This window comes from Macaca fascicularis, chromosome 1 (genome assembly GCF_037993035.2).
Source record: "Macaca fascicularis isolate 582-1 chromosome 1, T2T-MFA8v1.1".
Classification (NCBI taxonomy): domain Eukaryota; kingdom Metazoa; phylum Chordata; class Mammalia; order Primates; family Cercopithecidae; genus Macaca; species Macaca fascicularis.
Genome location: NC_088375.1, coordinates 188,892,214 through 188,919,994, shown reverse-complemented (window position 1 = coordinate 188,919,994; position 27,781 = coordinate 188,892,214). Strand labels below are relative to the sequence as shown.

Sequence of the window (27,781 nt, the reverse complement as noted above, 5' to 3'; positions counted from 1 at the left end):
GAATACACCAACTGGTACTCTGTATCTAGCTAACCTAGTGGAGACTTGGAGGACTAGCACTCTGTGACTCCGTCTAGCTCAAGGATTGTAAATACACCAATTGGTACTCTGTATCTAGCTAACTCTGTATCTAGCTAACTAGCACTTTGGGACTCTGTCTAGCTCAAGGATTGTAAACTCACCAATCAGCACTCTGTCAAAATGGACCAATCAGCTCTCTGTAAAATGGACCAATCAGCAGGATGTGGGTGGGGTCAGATAAAGGAATAAAAACTGGCTGCCCCAGCCTGCAGTAGCAACCCACTGGGGTAGCCTTGTACACTGTGGAAGATTTGTTGTTTTGCTCTTTGCAGTAAATCTTGCTGCTGGTTCACTCTTTGGGTCCACGCTGCTTTTATGAGCTGTAACACTCACTGTGAAGGTCTGCAGCTTCACTCTTGAAGCCAGCGAGACCACGAACCTACTGGGAAGAATGAACAACTCCAGACGTGTTGCCTTTAAGAGTTGTAACACTCGTGATCATGGTATCTCCCCTGCCAGGTAAGTATGGCCGGGCGCGGTGGCTCAAGCCTGTAATCCCAGCACTTTGGGAGGCCGAGACGGGCGGATCACGAGGTCAAGAGTTCGAGACCATCCTGGCTAACACGGTGAAACCCCGTCTCTACTAAAAAATACAAAAAACTAGCCGGGCGAGGTGGTGGGCGCCTGTAGTCCCGGCTACTCGGGAGGCTGAGGCAGGAGAATGGCGTAAAAACCCGGGAGGCGGAGCTTGCAGTGAGCTGAGATCCGGCCACTGCACTCCACCCTGGGCGACACAGCGAGACTCCGTCTCAAAAAAAAAAAAAAAAAGAGTTGTAACACTCACCATGAAGGTCTGCAGTTTCACTCCTGACAGTGAGACCATGAACCCACCAGAAGGAAGAAGCTCCAGACACATCTGAAGGAGTAAACTCCGAACACACCATCTTTAAGAACTGTAACACTCACCGTGAGGGTCCCCGGTTTCATTCTTGAAGTCAATGAGACCAAGAACCCACCAATTCCAGACACAAATGGACTGATCTAATTCTAGCTGAATGTGACTATGGAAGTTGGACTGATCTTCCTTAAGTAGATTTCAAAGATAGCCGCAAGTTCTTCCCCCCAATGTTTTTGGCAATGACTTGCATTGTGACTTATAACTTGCTTTGGCAATGACACAGTTGCTAATGTGGCATCAACAGAGACTTGAAAAGTGCCTTCACATTGTGACTTGCTGTCTCTTTCTCCTCCTGGGATCCCCTGCCACTGCTGTCATGTGAAGAAGTCCAAGTAAGCCTGACGGATGGTGAGAGATACATGGGTTAGTCATTCCCACTGCCGTGGTCGATGGCCTGCCAATTACCATATATGTGACAGAAGCCATTCTAGATGACTTAGCCACTAGCGAGCCAGTCCTCAGCTGACTGCAGATGCATGAGCAAGTCCAGCAGTGATTAGATAAACTGGACCAGACCATAATAACAGCCCAGTTGGCTCACAACATTGTCAGCTAAATAAATGGTGGTTGTTTTAAGCCACAAATTTTGAGATAGCTTGTTAAATAACAATAGATAAGTGCTATACTTACCTAGTTACTTTTTTTTTTTTTGAGACAGAGTCGCATTCTGTCACCCAGGCTGGAGTGCAGTCGTATGATCTTGACTGACTACAACCTCCATCTCCCATGCTCAAATGATCCTCCCACTTTGGCCTCCTGAATAGCTGGGACTATGGGTATGTGCCACCATGCCCAGCTAGTTTTTGTGTTTTTTGTAGAGATGAGATTTTTCCATGTCACCTAGACTGGTCTCAAAATCCTGGGCTCAAGTGATCGTCCCACCTCCTAAAGTTCTGGGATTACAGGTATGAGCCACGGTGCCCAGCCCATACTTACCTCTTAGAATATAAAACAATCTTGGAGTTCTTACATAATTAAGTAGGAGATACTAGGCTTCCTAATAATATGACATAAGGGGCCTAACTAGAATAAGGGTAAGTAATGTGATCATATTTATATTCTAAGAGTGTGGTATTGTTCATATCGGTTAAACATCTAACTACAGGTGGCCCTCAGTTCTGAGCACTACACTGGTGTAACCAGTAGCTTAATAGACATCTTCACTTGGATATCTCACTGGCACTTCAGAGCAAACACATCTAAGATGGAAATGACCATAATCTTTCACACTTTTTTTCCCTCTTCTGTTCCCTGCCTCAGTTGTCCAAGCCAGAAACTTGGAAACCATTCCTAGGGCTTTTTTCTCTCTCTGCACCCTTGATGCAGTTAACAGGTCCTGTGGTTTCTACTTTCTGGATCTCTCTAAAGTCCACCCACATTCGTCCCTCCCCGCCATCCTTGTCTCAGTACCAGTCACAATCACCTCTCTCTCAGCTAATTATAATATCCTACTAATCTGCACAGGATTTGCTAGTGGAGTGGATATGAAGTATGTGAGAAAGAGAGAACTCAAGGATCACTCCAAGGTTTTGGCCTGAGCAACTGAAAAAAAAAAATTGACTTGTCACTTACTGAGCTGGTGAAGACAAGTATAAAAGTGGAGGTGGGGCGGGGTGTGGTGGCTCACGCCTGTAATCCCAGCACTTTGGGAGGCTAAGGTGGGCAGATCACCTGAAGTTAGGAGTTCAAGACCAGCCTGGCCAATGTGGAGAAACCCCGTCTCTACTAAAAATACAAAAATTAGGCGGGTGCAGTGGCATGCACCGGTAATCTTAGCTACTCAGAGGCTGAGGCAGGAGAATAACTTGAATCTGGGAGATGGAGGTTGTGGTAAGTGGAGATTGAGCCACTGCACTTCCAACCTGGACAACAGAGTAAGACTCCATCTCAAAAAAAAAAAAAAAAAAAAGTGGATGTGGGCCACATTGTGTCACGTTGCCATTTCTGGTTGATGGGAGGCTGAGAAGGTTTCTGGCTGTATTACTTTTGTATTACCATGTAATACAAATATATAATTACCACAAACTGAAAAGCTTAACATAACATGCATTTATTATCTCACAGTTTCTGTCTAGATATATCTTAGCTTGGTTCTTTGCTTCAGGGATTCATCAGGCTTCCACCAAGTTGTGTGGGCTGTGTTCCCATCTGGGTGCTCAACTGGAGAAGGGCCTGTTTCCAAGCTTAGTCTCATTGTTAGGAGAATTCGTTTCTTCCTGCTTGTAGGATTGGACCTACAGAGTTTTTTTTTGTTTTGGTGCTGTTGGGCCAGAGGCTATCCTAGAGGTTGCCTGGAGTTTCCTGCCACATGGACCTCTCCATAGGCAGTTCAGAGAATGACAGCTTGCTTTGTCAAGGCCATTAGGAGTGCAAGAGTGAGTCTTCTAGCAAGACAGAATCTTATATAACATAACATAATCAAGGAAATGATATTACATTACTTTTTTTTGTATTCTATTGGTTGGAAACAAGTCTCAGGCCTCATCTACATTCATGGGAAGGGATTACATAAAGGTGTAAAATACTGGGAGACAGGTAGAGCAGGAGGACTAGCTTAGAGTCTGTCTGCCCAATAACTGTTGCAGTCGCAATATGGAAGGTGAGAAGATAGAATGGATTCTGGTCCTTAAGTTACCAAGGCTGAGTCAGTGGATTCTCCTGTCAGAGACTGTTGATCTGTAATGGTGATGCAACTATGAAGAGAAGGTTAGAATTATTTTGCAGGGGTGCACAGTAGCAGCACAGCTCATTGCCTGGTGGTTGTGATAGCAGTGTCCTGAGATTGTCCCTGAGGTGCAGTCTGTGGGGGCTCCTTGTTTCCTACCAGTTTCATAGGCCTTTTTCTTCTGTCTCTGTTCAGCTCTGTGATCCATTCTATGTAGCCTTCTAAGAAATTACCCCTTAGGTTTAGGATAGCCAGAGTTGTTTCTGTTGTTTGTAACTAAGGATGTGACAGGCCCTGTACATGTACCTGGAATAATTATAAATAGTTGTCACAGCATGGATTAATAGGAGGAGAGGGAGGTAGAGGCCAGATTTGGATGGCCTTGCCAGCCATAGTAAGTTTACACTTTATCTTGAGATTCATTTAACTGGTTTTTTTTTGTTTGTTTGTTTTTGTTTTTGAGATGGAGTCTCGCTCTGTCGCCCAGGTTTGAGTTCAGTGGTGCGATCTCGACTCACTGCAAGCTCTGCCTCCCAGGTTCATGCCATTCTCCTGCGTCAGCCTCCTGAGTAGCTGGGACTACAGGTGCCCGCCATCACGCCAGGCTAATTTTTTGTATTTTTAGTAGAGACAGGGTTTCACCATGTTAGCCAGGATGGTCTTGATCTCCTGATCTCGTTATCCACCTGCCTTGGCCTCCCAAAGTGCTGGGAGTACAGTTGTGAGCCACCGTGCCCGGCCTCATTTAACTGCTTTTTTCTTTTTCTTTCTTTCTTTTTTTTTTTTCTGAGATACAGTCTTGCTCTGTTGCCCAGGCTGGAGTGCAGTGGCACGATCTCGGCTCACTGCAAGTTCTGCCTCCCTGGTTCATGTGGTCCTCAGCCTCCCGAGTAGCTGGGACTACAGGCGCCCGCCACCATGCCCGGCTAATTTTTTTTGTATTTTTAGTAGAGACGGGGTTTCACTGTGTCAGCCAGGATGGTCTTGATCTCCTGACCTCGTGATCTGCCCTCCTCGGCCTCCCAAAGTGGCGGGAGCCACTGTGCCCAGCCCATTTAACTGTTTTAAGCAAGCGAGTAACATATAGGAAGATTCTTGTGAGGGCTTTTTGAAGGATGAGTTTGAAGACAATGAGACTGGTATAAGTGAACCAGGTAGAAGCCTTTCCCAGTCAAGTAGGTGAGGGAAGATGAGACTTGAGGTGGTGCCAATGGGATGGAAAGAGGAGGCAGATTGGAGAGATAGTGAGGTTATAGAGGCAATAAGACTTGTTCATTTATTGGATGTGAGGAAAGGACAAGGAAGGAGTCCAGGATGATTTCCAGGTTTCTGGTTGAGGTAACTGGATGGGTGGTGAGGAACTGGGGCAGGGAATAGAGGAGCAGGCTGGTGACAGGCTTTAGAGCACATTGGTTATGTGTGTCTTGCCCTTCTCCCAGAAGGAATCCATCACTTTTTCCACTTTTTTTTTTTTGAGACGGAGTCTCGCACTGTCTCCCAGGCTGGAGTGCATTGGCGTGATCTCGGCTCACTGCAAGCTCCCCCTCCCGGCTTCATGCCATTCTCCTGCCTCAGCCTCCCGAGTAGCTGGGACTACAGGCGCCCACCACTACGCCCGGCTAATGTTTTTGTATTTTTAGTAGTGACGGGGTTTCACCATGCTAGCCAGGATGGTCTCCATCTCCTGACCTCGTGATCAGCCCGCCTCGGCCTCCCAAAGTGCTGGGATTATAGGCGTGAGCCACCACGCCCAGCCCCCACTTTTTCCACTTTTATAGGAGTTTCCGCACTGTCTTTCTGTCTGCATCTGACAGACCTGGGTTTGAGTCCTGGCTCTGGACTTATAAGCTGTGTGATGTTGAGCATATTATATAACTTGAGCCTATTTCCTCAACTGTAAAATGGAAATACAACTTCTTGTTTGTGTATATGTGAATTGAATGCATAGTGTGTGGTATCCAGTGGGCACTCCGCAGTGTTGGCTATTTTTACTACTCAGAAAGGGGTTAGGGAAGAGGCCCAGGACAAATCAGTGAAGGCTTTAGGCAAGGCTTCTAGGTCAAAAGAGGAAAAACACAACATGTGGCAGACCAGCTGAAGCCAGAGGGAGGCCAGAGCTGAGCTACCACCACATGTTGCTGAGCAGATGAGTCACTGCAGGCAGCAGGTCAGGCTACCCAGGCCACAGCAGACTGGGCTGGGCTCTACACGATGACTTCATTGTATGCCTTTTTTGTCCTCTCCTCCTCCCAGAAGGAATCCATCACTTTTTCCACTTTTATAGGCGTTTCCACACTGTCTTACTGTCCGGAAAGAGCAAACACAGTGGAAAGGGACAGAAAAGCCAGAATTACGTCTAGTTTGATCACTAATTTGCTGGGTGACCTGGTGCATTTCACTTCGCCTCAGTGTCTTCATCTGTAATATGAGAATGCGCAGATTTGCCTCCTAAGTGTGATGTGAGAATTAGGTGAGGGTTGGCAGGAACTAAATAAAATGGCACGCATTAGCCTTCTATTCATTAGTTGTGTTATTCTGTCTCCTTCCTGCTCCCGGCCCCTCTCTCCCTAGTTCCTTGAGGACACGGATGGACTCGAACTCATTTTTGGGTCCCCAGCACTGAGCTTGGCCCGGCAATTTCATGAATGGATGAATGAAAGATTCAATGGGAGTCCGCAGCCGCTGCTGGCGCGCTGAGAGCCCCGCCCCCTTCTGGTCCTCCGACTGCGCGCCAGGGCCACGGGCGGGTCCTTCGCGACCGTTCCCTGGCGCGTGCGCGGGAGGCGGCGCGCGGCCGGAGGTGGCGGGCGGGCTCCCGGTGCGCGCGCGTGAGGGGCGGGGCCGGCCGGAGGCTGGCTGTAGGCAGGCGGCTGAGCCGGCGGCGGGTGGCCTGCCCAGCGTGTGCCGGGTGGCGAGGCGGGGCGGCAGCGATGCTGTCTCTTCCGTGAGGAGCGCAGAGAAGGTCGCGGCGCCCGAGGCTCCAGAAGGCTCGAAGGCGCCGCTGGCTGGGGTCGGTGGCTTCGGGCGTCCGCCCGGCCATGGTGGCCGCGGGCGGTGGTTGGCGCGGCTGCGCTGCGGCCCGGGGCAGTGTGGGGCCGGGACAGTCGCGGCGCTGACGCCCGCGGGCCCCAGCTGCAGATATGAAGCGGAGCCGCTGCCGCGACCGACCGCAGCCGCCGCTGCCCGACCGCCGGGAGGATGGAGTTCAGCGGGCGGCGGAGCTGCCCCAGTCCTTGCCCCCGCGCCGGCGAGCGCCGCCCGGGAGGCAGCGGCTAGAGGAGCGGACGGGCCCCGTGGGGCCCGAGGGCAAGGAGCAGGTAGGGCGGGTTGGGATCCGGGCGGGGGAACCTGAATGGAAGCCGTGGGGGAGGGGATCTCCGGCGGGAGGACCCTGGCTGGAGCTTTGGAGGGGTGGGGTCTGAATAGTTACGGGGGAGGAGTGGGAGGTCTGGGGAGGCCGAGAGATGGGGAGTGGAGAAATGGAAGTGGTGGCCTGGGGTTGAATTGGAAATGGGGGAGTAGAAGAATGAAAAATTGGTGCAGGAGGTAGTCAGGGGTTCTGGATGGGGCGAAAGGACGCTGGAATGTGGGCTGAGTGTGTGAGCTGCAACGAGTAGGCTTACTAAAGAGGCGTTGAGTTATCCATAGGAGTAAATAGTGTAAGATGGGGAAAGTCAATTTGATATAGTATTATCCTGTTTCCTAGAGGTTGTCCTTAAAATTGTAAAAACGGATGACACTCCCAAGCATTCTCTGATTTGGCCATCATTATACTTTTGTACCAGTGTGTTCACAATCATTGTTAAGGCTCTCTTTACCAACCATCTATTTCACAAGAAAGCACGTGTGAAACACCTGCATGTGAGCAGTCTTAAGCCCAATTTTGTGAACAGAATTCGTAGATCTATCGTTTGCCTTCTAGTTTTCCACTGAAATACATTATTGGGAAAACACAGCAGCATATAAATATTCATGGAGTTTCTGAATGAACAGGACGTGTTTATATAATTTATTAGTCAAGAGTAGGTGTATTTATGAGTAGGGGATAAAGGTCAGTTTTATCAGGCAGGAGAAGCTGCCACTAGTAGCGGTAGTAAGTTTAGTGAAACGATAATAAGTGATCCTTGGTCTTGTTGGATTTGCAAAAAAATGTCCTGTAGTAATGAACTCTAGTGACAGCTTTCCTTTTGTTCAGTTCTATTCGGAATCCTAGTGACTTCATCCTTGAATATTTTAAGACTTCTTATAGGTCTCTTACCTCTTTTCTCTCAGATAATTAGCATTTTCCTTAGTCACTTTTTTTTTTTTTGAGACGAAGTCTCGCTTTGTGGCCCCGGCGAGAGTGCAGTGGTGCTATTTCGGCTCACTGCAACCTCTACCTCCTGGATTCCGGCTATTCTCCTGCCTCAGCCTCCCGAGTAGCTGGGATTACAGGTGCCCATCACCATGCCCAGCTAATTTTTTTTGTATTTTTAGTAGAGACACGGTTTCACCATGTTGGCCAGGCTGGTCTCGAACTCCGACCTCAGGTAATCTGCCCGCCTCGGCCTCCCAAAGAGCTGGGATTACAGGCATGAGCCACTGTGCCCGGCCCTTTAGACGCTTTAAAAATTATATACCATGCTAGGTAGCCCTTGGACTTTTCCCCTGTTTTGTTCTTCCACCTCTTATTCCCCACTGAGCCCTGAGGAGACTGCACCATTGACCATCTCTGCCCCTGCTTCCAGCTGCTGAGCATTGTCCTCTTGCTGTATTTACTCCCCCGTGTGCCTACTACTTGTCTTTTACATTCTCTACAGTATCATCTAGTCAAAACTTGTAAAGTGAACTTGAAGTCCAGATCCTTTCCTGTCTCAGTATACCTGTCCAGTTGACCTTACTGCATATTTCATGGAAGAGTTCAAGATTACTTGATTTTTCCCTCCTCTTTATATTATGATTTTTGTGTTTACTCATCCTTAGCTTCAGTCTCAGAGAAAGAAGTATTCATCCTCCTCTCTGAGGCTAATTTCTCTACTTATGTCCTTGATTTCATCCTCTTTTGTTTGCCTTAGACCCTTGTTATTCTCTTTGTTTTATATCACAAATAAAAACAAAACAACATAATTGCCCTGAATTGTGTAACCTACCCAAACTACTTTGTTATCTCTTGTTTCCCCAGCAACCTTCTTGAAAAATGAGTTTGTACTCAGTGTCTTAGCATCCTCACCTTGTATACATCCCTAATATGGTTTGGCTTCTTCACTTATACTTTCCCAAAACTTGATGTCTTTAAGGTCACCAAAACCTTTTTTTGTGTAGGATTACTTGTTTATTGAGGTTTGACAAATCAAAGGTTCATTCAGTCCATGAAATATTATAGAATGAGTACCTGTATGATCATAACTCACATGAGGATGGAGAACATTCCCAGTAGCCTGGAATGCTCCCTGTGCTTTCTCCTAGCGCTACCCTTTTACAGATGTAACCTTCCTCACCACCTCTGTCAGTATAGGTTTGTTTTGAACTAATACTTCATATAAATGGAATCATAGTCTACTCTTTTGTGACCAAATTATTTCATTCAGATCATGTCTTTTTTTTTTTTTTTTGAGACGGAGTCTTGCTCTGTTGCCCAGGCTGGGATGCAGTGGCCGGATCTCAGCTCACTGCAAGCTCCACCTCCTGGGTTTACGCCATTCTCCTGCCTCAGCCTCCTGAGTAGCTGGGACTACAGGCGCCCGCCACCTCGCCCGGCTAGTTTTTTGTATTTTTTAGTAGAGACAGGGTTTCACTGTGTTAGCCAGGATGATCTTGATCTCCTGACCTCGTGATCCGCCCGTCTCGGCCTCCCAAAGTGCTGGGATTACAGGCTTGAGCTACCGCGCTCGGCCCACATCACGTCTTGAGACTTATCCATGTTGTTGCTTGTAGAAACAGTTCTTTTTCATTGCTGTGTAATTTTCTATTGTGTGAATGTATTGTGATGGTTACTAAAACTTATTTTTCTTTTGAGACAGGATCTCACTCAGGCTGGAGTGTAGTAGTGCAGTCATAGCTCATAGCGTGAACTCCCGGGCTCAAGTGATCCTCCTCCCTCAGCCTCCCAAGTAGCTGGGACCACAGGCACATACTACCATGCCTGGCTAATTTTTTCTTTTTCTTTTTCTTTTTGAGATGGAGTCTTGCTCTTTTACCCAGGCTGGAGTGCAGTGGTGCATTCTCGGCTCACTGCAACCTCTGCCTTCCGGGTTCAAGCAATTCTCCTGTCTCAGCCTCCCGAGTAGCTGGGATTATAGGCATGCACCACCATGCCTGGCTAATTTTGTATTTTTAGTGGAGATGGGGTTTCGCTATGTTGGCCAGGCTAGTCACGAGCTCCTAACCTCAGATGATCTGCCCTCCTTGGCCTCCCAAAGTGCTGGTATTACAGGTCTGAACTACCACAGCCTAATTTTTTATTTTTTGTAGAGGTGGTATCTTACCGTGTTGCTCAGGCTAGCCTGAACTCCTGGGCTCAAGTGATTCTCCCACCTTGACCTCCCAAAGTGCTGGGATTACAGGGATGAGTGCCCGGCTTGTTTTTCAAATTATAATGTAATTCATGGCTACTTGTGAAAAGTTTTCATTGTGAAATAGTTACAGAGATAAATATGTAAAAGTCCTGGGAACCTTTAAATTACTAAATCTGATAGTCTTTTTCTCCTCTTGTCTGATCTCTGTGAACTGTCACTGTTGACTGTGTGTTCCTTGTTGACATTGTTTTCTTTTTTTTCGTATTATAATATCCATTCTGTTACTGCTTCTCTGACTGCTCTCTTGTATGTGTCTTTGTCTGTTTTCTCTTCCTGTTCCCTAAATGTTCCTTGAGGACATGTCCTCTGTCCTTAGCTTGATCCTTTATTGTGCTCTATTTAGCAGGCTCACCCTGTTTGTAGATGTTGAGGATGTAGAACAAGGGTCTGCAGTCCTCTTTATTTATGGCATTATGTCATAGAACATCCTTGTAAAGTGAGCTGAGTCTCTTTAGGTGTGACCTCTTTCCTTAGCTCTACATTTCCATTTTTGTGCTTAACATTTCCACCATAGACTCATCATTTGTGTTCTTAACATTTGTAATTTTTTTTTTTTTTTTTTTTTTTTTTTGAGACAGGGTCTCACTTTGTTGCCCAGGCTGGAGTGCAGTGGTGGGATCTCAACTTACTGCAACCTTCGCCTCCCAGGCTCAAGTGATTCTCCTGCTTCAGCCTCCGCAGTAACTGGGATTACAGGCACCTGTCACCATGCCTGGCTAATTTTTGTATTTTTAGTAGAGACGGGGTTTCACCATGTTGGCCAGGCTGATATTGAATCTTGACCTCAGATGATCCACCTGCCTCGGCCTCCCAAAGTGCTGGGATTACAGGTGTGAGCCACTGTGCCCGGCCTAACATTTGTGATTTTTATAATTTGATAGTGACCTTGAAAGTTCATAATTTGTAATAATTTATGATTTTAAAAAGGCCAAAATTTTCATTGTGTGTGTTGAGACTGGTTGAATTCTATTTATTTGGGTAGTAAGAGCCTAACTGATCAGCAAGCATCTACATCTCACACATACCTTTTTTTTCCCTTTCTCATGACGTGGAACAGTGCTTGTTATACTTTTTTATTATACTGGTATTTAGGAATAAGTTCTAATCAGGATGTAGGACTTGGATTTCCAGAAGGTCAGTGGTTTACTGTATCATGAAAATAGAATAATTTCTCTGTTGAAATGTGCTTCTCTCTGTATCTTTCCTTTTTGTCATCAAACATGAAATTACATCCATGGCTTTTTTGTTGTTGTTGTTGTTGTTTGAGATGGGGTCTTGCTTTGTTGCCCAGGCTGGAGTGCAGTGGCACGGTCTCGTCTCACCGTAACCTCCGCCTCCCAGGTTCAAGCATTTCTCCTGTCTCAGCCTCCCAAGTAGCGCATGGCTAGGTAATTTTTTGTATTTTAGTAGAGACGGGGTTTCACCGAGTTGCCCAGGCTGGTCTCAAACTCCTGAGCTCAGGCAATCCACCTGCCTCGGCCTTCCGAAGTGTTAGGATTACAGGCGTGAGCCACCGCGCCCAGCCCACATCTGTGATCTTTTACTTCTCCTTCTCCTTACTCCCTTAGCCAGTCTGGCATTAGGTTCTCTCGATTCTACCTTCATGAAATCTTTCAAACCATTATTCCCATTGTCACTACCTTAATTCCATATTTATAAGCTTTACTCTTGGTTGTTGCAGTATCTTAACTGTATTTACTCAGTCTTCAGTCTTTTAACCTCTAATATATTTCATGTTCTATTAACAAAAGATTGGGCCGGGCGCGGTGGCTCACGCCTGTAATCCCAGCACTTTGGGAGGCCGAGGCGGGCGGATCACAAGGTCAGGAGATCGAGACCACGGTGAAACCCCGTCTCTACTAAAAATACAAAAAAATTAGCCGGGCGCGGTTGTGGGCACCTGTAGTCCCAGCTACTCGGGAGGCTGAGGCAGGAGAATGGCGTGAACCCGGGAGGCGGAGCTTGCAGTGAGCCGAGATCGCGCCACTGCACTCCAGCCTGGGCGACAGAGCGAGACTCCATCTCAAAAAAAAAAAAAAAAAAAAAACAAAAGATTGGAACTCATTGCCTCCCTGGCTAATGGTAAGTGCTTTATAAATACTTGTTAAATGTTCATTTCATTTCTCTATATTCATATGCCTTTATTAACTTCTTATTACCCATAGAATTAAGCCTGAAGATGTTGGCATTCAAGGTCTACTTGATACTTAGCACTTTTTGTTAGAAGAGTCAAAGTTAGATGCCACTTCTCTTGGTTCCTTAGGACCCTCTGTTTTTCTCGATCATGGCATACATTACTGAAATTATCTTGTGTCTCTCATTAGTTATTTGTGTATTTATTAGAAACATAGATATTTGCTCAATGTCCTAATTGATTGTAAGTCAATCAAGTGAATTCCTCTGAGGCTGTCTTATTCATCATGGTATCTTCAGCCTCTAGTATTTTAACTGGTATGTAATAGACATTCAGTAAGTATTTGTTTATTGTTAGGCACTTTGATAGTCATCAGTTTGAAAAGCTCTTTTTCTCTGCCTCTGCATGTTAAAATTCTACTCAGTTTTCCAAGCCTAACTCAAATGCCACAGAAACTTCCGTGAGGCCAGGTGTGGTGGCTCATGCTTGTAATCCCAGCACTTTGGGAGGTTGAGCACGCGGGTTACTTGAGCTCGGGAGTTTGAGACCAGACTGAGCAACATGGTGAAACCCCATCTCTACAAAAAATTAGTTGGGGTTGGTGGTGCATGCCTGTGGTCCCAGCTGCTTGGAAGGCTGAGGTGTGGGACCCCAGAAAGCTGAGGCTGCAGTGAGCCAAGGGTACCACTGCACTCCAGTCTGGGTGACAGAGTGAGACCATGTCTCAAAAAGAAAGCAAAAAAAAAAAAAAAAAAAAAAAAAAAGAACACCACACACACACACACACACACACACACACACACACACACACACACACACACACAGAAACTCTTCTGCAAGGTTGTTTTTCCACATGGGATCCTTGGAGGATCCTTGATTGGGCTTCAGGAAATCTGTGAATGTCCTGAAATTCCAGTTCTCAAAATTCTGTGGTTTAAAAAATGAAAGCTTAGATTCCAAGAGATTAAATGCAAAAATGGTTGGAAAGCACATAATAAGCAGGTGCTTAATAAGTAGTCTTATCTCATTTTGTTTCTGTAACACATTGTTTGATCCATTCCTGGGCATATAAAGTAGATACTGAATAAATATTTGCTGAATGAAAGGATGAATCAGTGTTTTAGCACTTTCATCCTCTGTGTTCATTTGTATTTCATTTCTGTTTTTAAGTTGCATGTTATTGAAGGTAAGAACTATGTCATAATGTTATCTAACAATGCAGAGCCAAAGGCTTTGCTCACAATAGGTGCTCAGTAATTATTTATTGAATGAATGAATGGAGAATGATTCAAATATTTTGAATTTTGGTAATTTGAGTAATAATGGTTGTATGATAGGAGTAGACAAGTAAAGGAAATACAATATTTTTGGGGATAGGAGAAGATGAGTCCAACTTTAGTTCCTAAAATACTCTCAGTGTGACAGGAATTTAAAAAAATTATTTTAATGGAAATCAGAACCTCTTTCCTCTGTATTACAGGGTTAGTACATTGGGAAAAGCATAAGGCAGAAAGCACATAGAAGGGAAGCTGCATAATATGTATAGCGAACTATACTCAGCTTGGTATTGCCAGACCCAGAGCTTTACATTGAAGGCATAAATGCTAAATTAGATACTAAAGAAGCCTTGATTGTAGAGGGTCTTTAGTATGATATAGAAGGATAATTGGCCAGGTGTGGTGACTCACACCTGTAATCCCAGCACTTTGGGAGGCCAAGGCAGGTGGATCACCTAAGTTTAGGAGTTCGAGACCAGCCTGGCCAACATGATGAAACCCCGTCTCTACTAAAAATATAAAAATTAGCCAGGCGTGGTGGGCGCCTGTAATCCCAGCTACTTGGGAGGTAGAGGCAGGAGAATCTCTTGAACCCTGGAGGTGGAGGTTGCGTTGAGCCAAGATTGCGCCACTGCACTCCTGCCTGGGCCACAGAGCGAGACTCCATCTCAAAAAAAAAAAAAAAAAAAAAAAAGGATAAGTAGGGGAGCAGTATATTCTTTCTTTTTTTGAGATGGAGTCTTGCTCTGTCACCCAGGCTGGAGTGCAGTGGCGCGATCTTGGCTCACCGCAACCCCCGCCTCCTGGGTTCAAGCGATTCTCCTGCCTCAGTCTCCCAAGTAGCTGGGATTACAGGCATTCGCCGCCACGCCTGGCTAATTTTATATTTTTAGTAGAGATGGAATTTCTCCATGTTGGTCAGGCTGGTCTCGAACTCCCGACCTCAAGTAATCCACCCTGCTCGGCCTCCTAAAGTGTTGGGATTACAGGTGTGAGCCACCCTGCCTAATCGGGAGCAGTATATTCTTTTTTTTTTTTGAGATGAAGTCTTGCTCTTGTCTCCCAGGCTGGAGTGCGATGGCGCAATCTTGGCTCACTGCAACCTCCACCTGTCGGGTTCAAGCAATTCTCTTGCCTTAGCCTCCCTAGTTGCTGGGATGCCACCATGCCCGGCTAATTTTTGTATCTTTTTTTTTTTTTTTGAGGTGGAGTCTCACTCAGTCACCCAGGCTGGAGGGCAGTGGTGTGATCTTGGCTCACCGCAAGCTCCGCCTCTCGGGTTCCCACCATTCTCCTACCTCAGCCTCCCGAGTCACTGGGACTACAGGCTCCCGCCAGCAGGCCCGGGTAATTTTTTTTGTATTTTTGGTAGAGACGGGGTGTCACCGTGTTAGCCAGGATGGTCTCGATTTCCTGACCTCATGATTTGCCCGTCTCGGCCTCCCAAATGCTAGGATTACAGGTGTGAGCCACTGTGCCCGGCTTAATTTTTGTTTTTGTTTTTTTTTTTTTTTTGAGACGGAGTCTCGCTCTGTTGCCCAGGCTGGAGTGCAGTGGCTGGATCTTGGCTCACTGCAAGCTCTGCCTCCCGGATTCATGCCATTCTCCTGCCTCAGCCTCCCGAGTAGCTGGGACTACAGGCGCCCGCCACCTCGCCTGGCTAGTTTTTTTTTTTTGTATTTTTTAGTAGAGACGGGGTTTCACCGTGTTAGCCAGGATGGTCTCGATCTCCTGACCTCGTGATCCGCCCGCCTTGGCCTCCCAAAGTGCTGGGATTACAGGCTTGAGCCACCGTGCCCGGCCAATTTTTGTATTTTTAGTAAAGATGAGTTTTCACCATGTTGGCCAGGCTGGTCTCGACCTCCTGACCTCAGGTGATCTGCTGGCCTCGGCCTCCCAAAGTGCTGGAATTACAGGTGTGAGCCACTGCTCCTGGCCCGGGAACAGTATATTCTTACTTGTGTTTTAGTTGGATTACTCTGGCAACTGTGTGGAGGATAGGATGCTGTTTGAGACATGAGCATTGAGAAATCTTCCGAGGTTTCAATGCAAAAGTTTATTAGACCTCCTTTCCTTCTTATCCAGGGTATGGGTAAGGGCCAGCTCCTGAAAAGCTGTTAACTTTGAAATATTTAGTTTCATCAAAAGTACTGGGAGCAGAGAGCCTATGCTGGCTGAAGCAAGTTGGCAAATGTTCCCTGATGAGGTTGGGACACATGTGCTTACAGAGTTTTCCCATCTTTGTTCAACTGGATGTCTCTTGGCCTAAAGATCAATCTGTAAGCTTTTTTAAAATTTGTTTTATTTTTTGGAGATGGAGTCTCGTCGCCGGGCTAGAGTGCAGTGGTGCAATCCTGGCTCACTGCAAGCTCCACCTCCCAGGTTCAAATGATTCTCCTGCCTCAGCCTCCTGAGTAGCTGGAATTACAGGTGCCCACCACCAGGCCCGGCTAATTTTTTGTATTTTTAGTAGAGATGGGGTTTCACTATGTTGGCCAGGCTGGTCTCGAATGCCTGACCTCATGATCCACCCACCTCGGCCTCCCAAAGTTCTGGGATTACAGATGTGAGCCACTGTGCCCGGCCTTTTTAAAAAAAAAAAAAGAAAAAAAACTGCTAGTCACTCACCGTTCCCTGGGTTGGGACTATCAGAGAAAGCCATATATTGCAGTCAGTATGTCTCCCTTATTGCTGGTCTTAGCTGCTGTTTCATTCTTTGATAAATTTGCCACCTAATTTTGTACTTTCTTGGTGAAACCCCTATAGTACCTTCATAATTATTTCTTTTCATCAGTAGTTGTTGTTTTTCATCGTTAATACACATACTTGGGGTTCCAAAGGAGTTTGAAAACTGGGGTTGTTGGATCAACGGCTATCCCCAGTGGAAGAGGAAAAAGTCCTCAAGGGAAATCGTGAGGCTAGGAGTGGAGAGCAGAGGCTAGAGGCTATTGAGAATAAGGACTTACACACAATGCACTATTAATGAAGTGTAGTTTACCACCTTTTAATTTTAGTATTGGACCTCATTGCTAACTCCCAAGTATTCTCCTTTTCTCTGTACTAGAGCTGTGAATACAGTGGATGTGCAGTACATAATTGATGGGAAAATTGACATCAACTTGAGCCTCCTAGTTCCATGTTCATTAGGTACATTTTATCTTTACCAACAATTGTTCCGCCACTAAAATCTTAGGGTTTTTTTTGAGACGGAGTCTCGCTCTGTCACCCAGGCTGGAGTGCAGTGGCATGATCTTGGCTCACTGCAACCTCCGCCTCCCAGGTTCAAGTGATTCTCCTGCCTCAGCCTCCTAAATAGCTGAGATTACAGGTGTGTGCTACCACGCCTGACTACTTTTTGTATTTTTATTAGAGATGAAGTTTCACTGTGTTGGCCATTCTGTTCTCAAACTCCTGACCTCAGGTGATCTGCCTGCCTCGGCCTCCCAAAGAGTTGGGATTACAGACGTCAGCCCTGGTGCCCGGCCTGTTTGTTTTGTTGAGACAGGTTCTGGCTCTCTTGTCTACGCTGGAGTGCAGGCTGGAGTGTAGTGATGCTATCGTAGCTCATTGCAACCTTAAACTCCTGGGCTCGAGTGATCCTCCTGCTTCAGCCTCCTGAGTAGCTAGGACTACAGGTGCATGCCCCCATGCCTGGATATTTTTTTTTTTCTTTAAGTTAGAGATAGTATCTCACTATGTTGCCCAGGCTGGTCTCAAATTCCTGGACGCAAGTGATCCTCCCATCTTGACCTCCTAAAATGTTGAGATTACAGGCATGAGCCACCACGCCCGGCCCTAAAAATCTTAGTTTTGAGCTTGCAGCACTCTGACTGTCATATTATCTCCTATCTCTCCAGTTTTTACCCCTGTTAGAATTTTTTTCCCAAAATTGTACAGCTCTAGAATATGTATATGTATATGTGTGTGTGTATATATATATATATTTTTAAACTATCTTTTCATTATCAGTCAATTCATGCTTGTACTTTCCTCCTTATTGAACTTAACATTTCATGGACTATCGTAATCGTTCTTGCCCATGTACCCTCAGCTTGTCTGTCTCTTTCCCCTCTGTCATACTGCCTGGCAAGACCCCAACCATGATTAAACCTACTCTGCCTGCTCTGCACCTGTATCTAAGCAGCTGAATGTGACTGCAGAAAAACACAACCATGCTAACATTAAATTAGTGATCATGAACCCCAAGGACTCTGTCAGCACTGACAGTTAATCCTGTGACATTTCCCTTGTCCATTCACTTTTCCACTCTTTTAAAAATGTTAATTTTATTATTTTTTATTTTCATAGAGGCAGGGTCTCCCTGTGTTGCCCAGGCTGGTCTTGAAATCCTAGTCTCAAGGGATCCCCTCACCTTGGCTTCCCAAAGTGCTGGAATTACTGGTGTGAGCCACCACACGCAGCCAACTTTTCCACTCAGAAATCATAGTTCAATCTTTATTTGTCCTCACGCTTCCAACACTCACTCTTTTTTTTTTTTTTTTTTTTTTTTTGAGATGGAGTCTCACTCTGTCACCCAGGCTGGAGTGCAGTGGCCGGATCTCAGCTCACTGCAAGCTCCGCCTCCTGGGTTTACGCCATCCTCCTGCCTCAGCCTCCCAGGTAGCTGGGACTACAGGCGCCCGCCACCTCGCCCGGCTAGTTTTTTTTTTTGTATTTTTTAGTAGAGACGGGGTTTCACCGGGTTAGCCAGGATGGTCTCGATCTCCTGACTTTGTGATTCGCCCGTCTCGGCCTCCCAAAGTGCTGGGATTACAGGCTTGAGCCACCGCGCCCAGCCACTGTCTTCTTTATGTCAGTTGATGTTCTTGTTTCCTTTTTCACTGAGGGGGAAAAAAAGACAAATTAGAAGATAACTTCCATAAGCTCCCATTACAAATGAATCAGCCTACCTGGATCTGTACCCATATTCTTTTTTATCTTTCTTTCTTTTTTTTTTTTTGAGACAGAATCTTGGCTCTGTCACCCAGGCTGGAGTGCAGTGGCGTGATCTTGGCTCACTGGAACTTCTGCCTACCTCCTGGGCTCAAAGTTTTCTCCTGCCTCAGCCTCCCCAGTAGCTGGGAGGCGTGTGCCACCACACCCAGCTAATTTTTTGTGTTCTTTTAGTAGAGATGGGGTTTCACCATGTTGGCCAACTAATTACAGGTGTGCGCCACCACGCCCAGCTACTTTTTTGTATTCCTTTAGTAGAGACGGGGTTTTACCATGTTGGCCAGGCTGGTCTCGAACTCCTGACCTCAAGTGATCCGCTCGCCTTGGCCTCCTCCCAAAGTGCTGGGATTACAGATGTGAGCCACTATGCCTTGCCTGTACGCATATTCTTTGCCCTCTTGTTGCTGTGGGTAACCTATTTCTAATTCTATACAAGGCCAACCCCTACATCTTATTAAGAGTTTTATTTTTTGTCTGGGCATGGTGTCTCACACCTGTAATCCCAGCACTTTGGGAGACCAAGGTGGGTGGATTGCTTGAGCCCAGGAGTTTGAGACAAACCTGGGCAACATGGTGAAACCCCGTCTCTACAAAAAATACAAAAATTATCTGGGTGTGGTGATGTACACTTGTAATCTCAGCTACTCGGTAGGATCGCCTGAGCCCAAGAGGTGGAGGTTGCAGTGAGCCGAGATTGCGCCACTGCACTTCTGCTTGGGTGACAGAGTGAGTCCCTGTCTCAAAAAAAAAAAAAAAAAGGGAAAAAAATTTTGTTTTTGCAATTATCCCTCCATACCTCTGTGTCATGAGTTTTTTTCTGTTATGTGATTCTTGTCAATTTACAATCGTACTGTAATATTTCCCATCTTAAGGAAATTGTCATTAACTTTATAACCCTCTCATTCATTCATTTGATTCAACAAGTTTTATTTTTTTTTGGGAGGGCAGGTGTTGGGATTATAGCAGTGAAAAAGGCAGACAGATCCCTGCCTCCGTGAAGTTTCTATTTTAGTGGAGGGAATTAGATAATAAAATAAATGAGCAAAATATTTAGTATACGTTGATGAATACTATGAAGAAAATAAAACAGGAGGGGAGATACAGAGTGACTGGAGATTATGGTTTTAAATAGCTGGGTCAGGAAAGACATCTCTGAGAAGGAGATATTTGAGTAAAGACCTGAATTCAGGATGTGAGAAAGAGAGCCATTTAAAGAGAGGCATTTAGATTATCTAAGGGAAGAGTGTACTGGGTAGAGGGAATAGCAAGTTGCCTAGATAGAAGCATACCTCCACCTCTGAGGTTCGTGTTTGAGGAACAGCAGGAGGCCAGTGTGGCTGGAGTGGGATAAGAAGAATAATAGAAGAGCTCAGAAGGAAAGTTGGGTAGAGGAGAGCTGGATTGTGAAGAGTGATTGTGAAGGGTCTTATAGGCTGTTCTAAGTATTTTCGTGATTACACTTGAATGAGATAGGAGGCTATTGGGGAGTTTTGAGCAGAGGAGTCACATGCTTCAACATTTTAATCTCTTTGGCTGCTCTATAGAGAATTGACTAAATGGGAGTGTGGAAGCAGAGAGAACACTTGGGAGCCTATTGCAGTACTTCAGGCGAAAGACCAATGGTATGAAATAATTGTCTAAAAATAGGAGAGTGCTCCTCTTTATTTATTTATTTTTTGAGACGGAGTTTCGCTCTTGTCGTCCAGGCTGGAGTATAGTGGTGCGATCTCGGCTTACTGCAACCTCTGCCTCCCGGGTTCAAGAGATTCTCCTGCCTCAACCTTCTAAGTAGCTGGGATTAAAGGTGCCCGCCACTGTGCCCAGCTAATTTTTGTATTCTTAGTAGAGACGGGGTTTCGCCATGTTGGTCAGGCTGGTCTCAAACTCTTGACCTCGTGATCCACCCACCTCGGCCTCCCAAAGTGCTGGGATTATAGACGTGAGCCACCACGCCCGGATGAGTGCTCCTCTTTATAACAGAACTCCTTAAAAGAGTTGTCTGTGTCTTCTGCTTCTATTTCCTTTCCCTCTATTCTTTGTTTTGAGTTGGAGTCTCACTCTGTCGCCCAGACTGGAGTGCAGTGGTATGATCTTGGCTCACTGCAATCTCCACTTCTCAAGTTCAAGCAATTCTCATGCCTAGCCTTCCGAGTAGCCGGGATTACAGGCATGAGCCACCACGCCCAGCTAATCCTCTTCCCCTCCCCCCGATGCACTGTCGCCCAGGCTGGAGTGCAGTGGCACCATCCCAGCTCACTGCAAGCTCCGCCTCCCCAGTTCATGCCATTGTCCTGCCTCAGCCTCCCAAGTAGCTGGGACTACAGGTGCCCCCACCACGCCTGGCTAATTTTTTTTTTTGTATTTTTAGTAGAGACGGGGTTTCACCATGTTAGCCGGGATGGTCTTGATCTCCTGACTTCGTGATCTGCCCACCTCGGCCTCCCAAAGTGCTGGGATTACAGGTGCAAGCCACTGTGCCTGGCCCACGCCCAGCTAATTTTTGTATTTTTAGTTGAGACGGAGTTTCACCATGTTGGCCAGGCTTGTCTCGAACTCCTGACCTCAAGTGATCCGCCTGTCTCGGCCTCCCAAAGTGCTAGGATTACAGGCGTCGGCCACCATGCCCGGCCTCCTTTCCCCCTATTCTTGAACCCATTCCAGTCGGCCTTTTCTCTTCCTTCTACTGATTGCCAAGGTTAGTGCCACATTGCCAGATCCAGTGGTCAGTTCTCAGTCTTCATCTCACTTAATCTATTGTATTTGACATGTTTGATCATTTCATCTTTTGGCTTCTGGGATCATGCTCTCTTGATTTTCTTACTGTCACGTTGGAAGAGTTTTTAAGGGTTCAGTCTTTATTCTGTTTCTACATGCGTTCCGCTTTGTGTGATTTCATCAGATTCTATTGCTTTACATTCCATCTGTGTGCTGACAATGCCTGCACATATTTCTCTGGGCTTGACCTTTCTCCTTTTATTTTTAAGACAGGATCTCCCTTTGTTGCCCAGGCTGGAGTGCAGTGGCATGAACACGGCTCACTGTAGCCTTGCCCTCCTGGGCTCAAGAGATCCTTCCACCTCAGCTCCCAAGTAGTTGGGACTACAAGTGCAGGCCACCGTGCCCAGGTAATTTTTATGTATTTTGTAGAGACAGGGTTTTGCCATGTTGCCCAGGCTGGTCTTGAACTCCTGGGCTGAAGCAATCCACTTGCCTCGGCCTCCCAAAGTGCTGGGATTACAGGCGTGAACCACTGGGCCTGGCCCTACTCCTATTTTTTTTTTTCTTTTTCTTTTGACAGAATTTTGCTCTTGTTGCCCAGGCTGGAGTGCAATGGCAGGATCTCAGCTCACTGCCATCTCTGCCTCCTGGGTTCAAGCGATTCTCCTGCGTCAGCCTCCTGAATAGCTGGGATTACAGGCATGTGCCACCACGCCTGGCTAATTTTTATTTTTTGGTAGAGATTAGGTTTCTCCATGTTGGTGAGGCTGGTCTCGAACTCCTGAACTCAGGTGATCTGCCCGCCTTGGCTTCCCAAAGTGCTGGGATTATAGGTATCAGCCACTGTGCCTGGCCCTACTCCTATTTTTAATAGTCAGTGTAACATTTTCATTTGGATAGCTCAGAGACCTCTCAAACCTAACATGTCCAAAAATGAATTTTTGATTTTCACTTTCTAGTCTGCTGCTTCTCCAGTCTTCCTCATGTCAATGGATGGCACTACCATTCACTCATTTACCAAAACAAAACTGGAGGTTGTGTTTGATTTTTTTCTTAACCTCGCCTGTATTCAGCATTCAGTCCCTCAGGTCTGTTTGCTGCTGCAGTTGTCCCTCAATATCTCTGGGGGATTGAGTCCATGACCCGCTGCAGATACCAAACTCTACGTATGCTCAAGTTCTACCTATAAAATGGCATAGTACTTGCATGTAACATATCCTCCCATATACTTTAAATCATCTCCAGATTATTTATAATACATAATACAATGTAAATGCTGTATAAATAGCTGTTATACTCTATTGCTTAGGGAATAGTGACAAGAAAAAAAATCTATATATGTTCAGTATAGATGCAACTATTCATTTTCTTTTTCTCTGAATACAGTCATGTTCTGCATAATTATGTTTTAGTCAGTGATGGATGACATATATGATGGGGTCCCATTATTATCATTTTGTTTTTTTTTGAGACCGAGTCTTGCTCTGTTGCCCAGGCTGGAGTGCAGTGGTGCGATCTCAGCTCACTGGAGCCTCCACCTCCTGGGTTCAAGCGATTCTCCTGCCTCAGCCTCCCAAGTAGCTAGGATTACAGGCAGCTGCTACCACGCCCAGCTAATTTTATTTTTTGAGATGAAGTCTCGCTCTTGTCCCCCAGGCTGGAGTGCAGTGGTGCCATCTTGACTGACTGCAACCTCTGCCTCCCGGATTCAAACGATTCTCCTGCCTCAGCCTCCTGAGTAGCTGGGATTACAGGCTCCTGCCACCATGCCTGGCTAATTTTTATATTTTTAGTAGAGATGGGGTTTTACCATGTTGGCCAGGCTAGTCTCGAACTTCTGACGTCAGGTGATCTGCCCACCTCGGCCTCTCAAAGTGCTGGGATTACAGGCATGAACCACTGCGCCTGGCCAGATTATTATTTTTTTATTAAATTTTTTTTGTTTTGTTTTAATAGAGATGAAGTCTTGCTGTGTTGCCCAGGCTGGTCTTGAACTCTTGGCCTCAAGTGATCCTTCTGCCTTGGCCTTCCAAAGTGTTGGGATTATAGGCATGAACTATTATGCCTGACTTCCCATAGGATAATAACAGAGTTGAACAATCTCTGTTGCCTAGTGACGTCTAGCTATTACAACATTGTAGTGCAACACATTACATGTTCATGGTAATGCCTGTGTAAACAAATTTACTGCACTGCCAGTGGTATAAAGGTACAGCACATAGAGTTAGTGCATGCACAGCACATAATACCTAATGATGATAATAAACAACTATGTTACATGCTTATGTATTTACTATATTATACTTTCTATTGTTATTTTAGAGTGTACCTCTACTTATTAAGAAAAAAAGTTAACTGTAAAAAAACAGAAAAAGTAATCCTTCAGGGGTTGTTCAAGGGAAGGCATTGTTACCATAGGAGATGACAGCTCCATGTCACCTCCATTATTGCTCCGTTATTGCCCCTGAATACCTTCTGGTGGGACAAAATGTGGAGGTGTAAGACAGTGATACTGATGATCTCGACCCTGTGTAGGTCTAGGCTAGTGTGTATGTTTGTATCTTACTTTCTAACAAAACAGTTTAAAAAGTAAAAAAAGAATTTTTTTTTAATAGAAAAAAGCCTATAGAATAAGGATAATGAAAGAAAATATTTTGTATAATGTGTTTGTATTTTAAACTAAGTGTTATTACAGAAGAGGCAAAAAGTTTAAAAAGGCTGAGCATGGTGGCTCGTGTCTATAATCTCAGTACTTTGGGAGGCTGAGGTGGGAGGATTGCTTGAGTCTAGAAGTTGGAGACCAGCCTAGGCAACGTAGGAAGACTCTCTCTACAAAAAATAAAAAAATTAGCTGGGTATGGCACTGTGGGAGGCTGAGGTGAGTGGATCACGAGGTCAGGAGATGGAGACCATCCTGGCTAACACAGTGAAACCCTGTCTCTACTAAAAATACACAAAATTAGCCAGGCGTTGTAGTGGGCACCTGTAGTCCCAGCTACTTGGGATGTTGAGGCAGGAGAATGTCGTGAACCCGGGAGGCGGAGCTTGCAGTGAGCCGAGATTGCGCCACTGCACTCCAGCCTGGGCGACAGAGCGAGACTCCGTCTCAGAAAAAAAAAAAGAAAAAAAAATTAGCTGGGTGTGGTGGCTCATGCCTGTAGTCCTAGCTATGTGAGGGGCTAAGGCAGAAGGATGGCTTGAGTGCAGGAGTTAGAGGCTGCACTGAGCTGTGATTGTGCCACCATACTCCAGCCTTGGCAGTAGAATGACACCCTTTTTAAAAAATTAAAAAGTCTATGAAGTAAAAAATTACAGTAAGCTAAGGTTAATTTATTATTAAAGAAAAATTATTATTTTATTTTTTATTTTATTTTTGAGACGGAGTCTCTTTGTTGCTCAGGCTGGAGTGCAGTGGCGCGATCTTCGCTCACTGCAACCTCCGCCTTCCGAGTTCAAGTAATTCTCCTACCTTAGTCTCCCGAGTAGCTGGCATTATGGGTGCCTGCTATCATGCCTGGCTAATTTTTGTATTTTTATTACAGACAGGGTTTCACCATGTTAGTCAGGGTGGTCTCGAACTCCTGACCTCAGGTGATCCAGCCGCCTCACCCTCCCAAAGTGCTGGGATTACAGGCGTGAGCCACCTCACCCGGCCTAAAGAGAGAAAAATATTTTAAAATAAACTTACTGGCCGGGCATGGTGGCTCATGCCTATGATCCCAGCACTCTGGGAGGCTGAGGCAGGCGTATCACCTGAGGTCAGGAGTTTGAGACCAGCCTGGCAAACATGGCGAAAACCCGTCTCTACTAAAAATACAAAAATTAGCCCAGCGTGGTGGCACACGCCTGTAGTTCCAGCTGCTTGGGAGCTGAGGCAGGAGAATTGCTTGATCCTGGGAGTTGGAGGTTGCAGTGAGCCAAGATCACGCCATTGCACTCCAGCCTGGGCGACAAGAGCGAAACTCTCAAAAATAAAAAGAAAAAGGTATCTTGACCTTTGATTTGTTGGTGTTACTAAACTGTTCTCTTATTTTACTCAGCTTGAAAGGAGGCTTTAATTTGTGCATTTTCCCCTTCAGGGAAACTGTTATGGATTTCTTTATTAAGTAACTGGCTTAGACTCCCTAGGTTTTTGAATGTAATAAAGAACAAATTCACCCCAAGGGAACCGTGTGTTAAAACTCTGTGATACCATCTTAGTTGTACCAGCTTTAGTGTAGGTTCCTTAAGGGCGAATCTGAATAGTAGATGCATATATCCTTTAACCATTAATTTGTTGGAGATTAATAAGCTACATAGTTTCTCTGCCATTCTTTCAGCAAAGCAGAAGTAATATAGTTTTGCCAGATCTTCTTTTTTGTTTTTTAGAAACAGAGTCTCATGCTGTCTCCCAGTCTGGAGTGCAATGGCGTGATCTCGGTTCACTGCAACCTCTGCCTCCCAGGGTCAAGCGATTCTCCTGTCTCAGCCTCCTGAGTCGCTAGGACTACAGGCAAGCACCACCACACCCAGCTAATTTTTATATTTTTAGTAGAGATGGGGTTTCACCACGTTGGCCAGGCTGGTCTTGAACTCCTGACCTTAGGTAATCTGCCTGCTACAGCCTCCCTAAGTGCTGGGATTACAGGTGTGAGCCACCACGCCCGGCCAGACTTTCTATCTGTTAGGTTTTCAGGAATGTTTTGAAAAGCAGAGGATTTAGGAATAGTTGTTAATAATTTTTTTTTTTAAGTCCTTAAGTTATTTCATAGCGTTGTTACCAAGGTGATTTTGTTTACGTGACCCAGGAACTTTTAAGTTCTACCTTTAACCAGTTAAAGAAAGTGTTACTTTGTGACTAGCTTAGTCTTTGGTCTTTTATATTAAAGAACATTACTTGCTGTAACTGATTCAGAAGGACCCCTCAATTGAGGCGCTTCCATTTTCTACACATGGCTTCCAAGGTCACCTGAGGAAAGTGGAGGATGGGCCAATCCTAGAAATGGATTAATCACTTCTACTCGTATTCCATTGCCAAAACTCAGTTTCAGGGCCATGCCTAACTACTGGAGGGCTGGGAAATGTCATGTGGCCTGTGCCCAGGAGGAAGGTGAGTCATGCTTGGTCAACATCTAGCTAGTCCCTGCCGCAGATCTCAAACCCCAATGTAATCCTTAGCTTAGAACTATACAGAAATCCATTTATTTTGGTTATGGACACCCTGGAACCATAGCCTCCTTTTTTCCCTTCTAGACCCACAGTGTTTTGGGTATAACAATTTTGAATGCAAGTAAAGGCCTTTTTCCTAATCACAGAAGGAGATCTGGAAAAGCTTGTCTGCATCCTGTGGCAGAGATGGTCTCTGGCAACCCCAAGAAAGGCAACTAGGTACAGAGAGAGAGAGAGAGAGAGAGAGAGAGAAAGAAAGAGAGAGAGACTTCATTTGGGAGAAAGGGAAGAAAACAAGAGTCTCTGCCTGGTAATCCTGAGAATTATTGCAGATCTTATCCAGGACGACCAAAATTCACTACTGTGAATCTGCAAGAACCGTAGCGTTACTGGGCTTAGGGAACCTCCTAAGCAGATAAGGCCGTAGTGACCAAAAACTTAGATTGGAACACCCAAGTCTCTTCAAATACCTGGAAGTCTTCCCAAGAATAACAGATGCACACAAGCCCAGATTGTAAAGACTACAATATATATTTAACTCTTCAATGCCCAGATACTGACAAATACCCACAAGCATTAAGACTATCCAGGAAAATACAACATGACCAGATAAACTAAGTAAGGTACCAGGAACCAATCCTGGAGAGACAGAGATACATGACCTTTCAGACAGAGAATTCAGAATACCTGTTTTGAAGAAATTCAAAGAAATTCAGGATAACACAGATAAGGAAATCAGAAACCTTTCAGGTAATTTCAGCAAAGAAACGGAAATAATTAAAAAGAACCAAGCTGAAATTCTGGAGTTGAAAAATGCAGTTGATATACTGAAGATTGCCTCGGAGTCCTTCAATAGCAGAACTGATTAAGCAGAAGAAATTATTTATTTATTTATTTTTTGAGATGGAGTCTCGCTCTGTCACCCAGGCTAGAGTGCAGTGGCACAATCTCGGCTGACTGCAACCTCCGCCTCCCAGGTTCAAGTGATTCTTCTGGCTCAGCCTCCCAAGTAGCCGGGATTACAGGTATGTGCCACCACGCCTGGCTAATTTTTTGTTTTTTAATAGAGATGAGGTTTCACTGTGTCAGCCAGGATGGTCTCAATCTCCTGACCTCGTGATCCATCTGCCTTGGCCTCACAAAGTGTTGGGATCACAGGCGTGAGCCACCGCGCCTGGCCCCAGAAGAAAGAATTAGTCAGCTTGAAGACAGGCTATTTGAAAATACACAGCCAGAAGAGACAGAAGAAGAAAAAGATAAAAAGGAAGAAAGCATGCCTACAAGATCTAGAAAATAGCCTCCAAAGGGCAAATCTAAGAGTTAGTAGCCTTAAAGAGGAGGTAGAGATATGGG

At 45.6% G+C, this 27,781-nt stretch overlaps 1 protein-coding gene across 13 annotated transcripts in view; it reads left to right on the top strand.

Annotated features, from left to right (window-relative positions):
* Positions 1–6,502: 6,502 nt before the first annotated feature.
* MAST2 (microtubule associated serine/threonine kinase 2) overlaps positions 6,503–27,781 on the top strand; it is a 257,201-nt gene continuing 235,922 nt past the window's right edge. For all 13 annotated transcript variants that reach the window (XM_074007746.1, XM_005543505.4, XM_005543504.4 and 10 more), the window contains exon 1: positions 6,503–6,961. Coding sequence is in view for 12 of the 13 variants with exons in the window: in XM_005543505.4 (XP_005543562.3) it covers positions 6,785–6,961 (177 nt within the window). In the remaining variant the exon portion in view is untranslated. The remainder of the gene's footprint in view (positions 6,962–27,781) is intronic.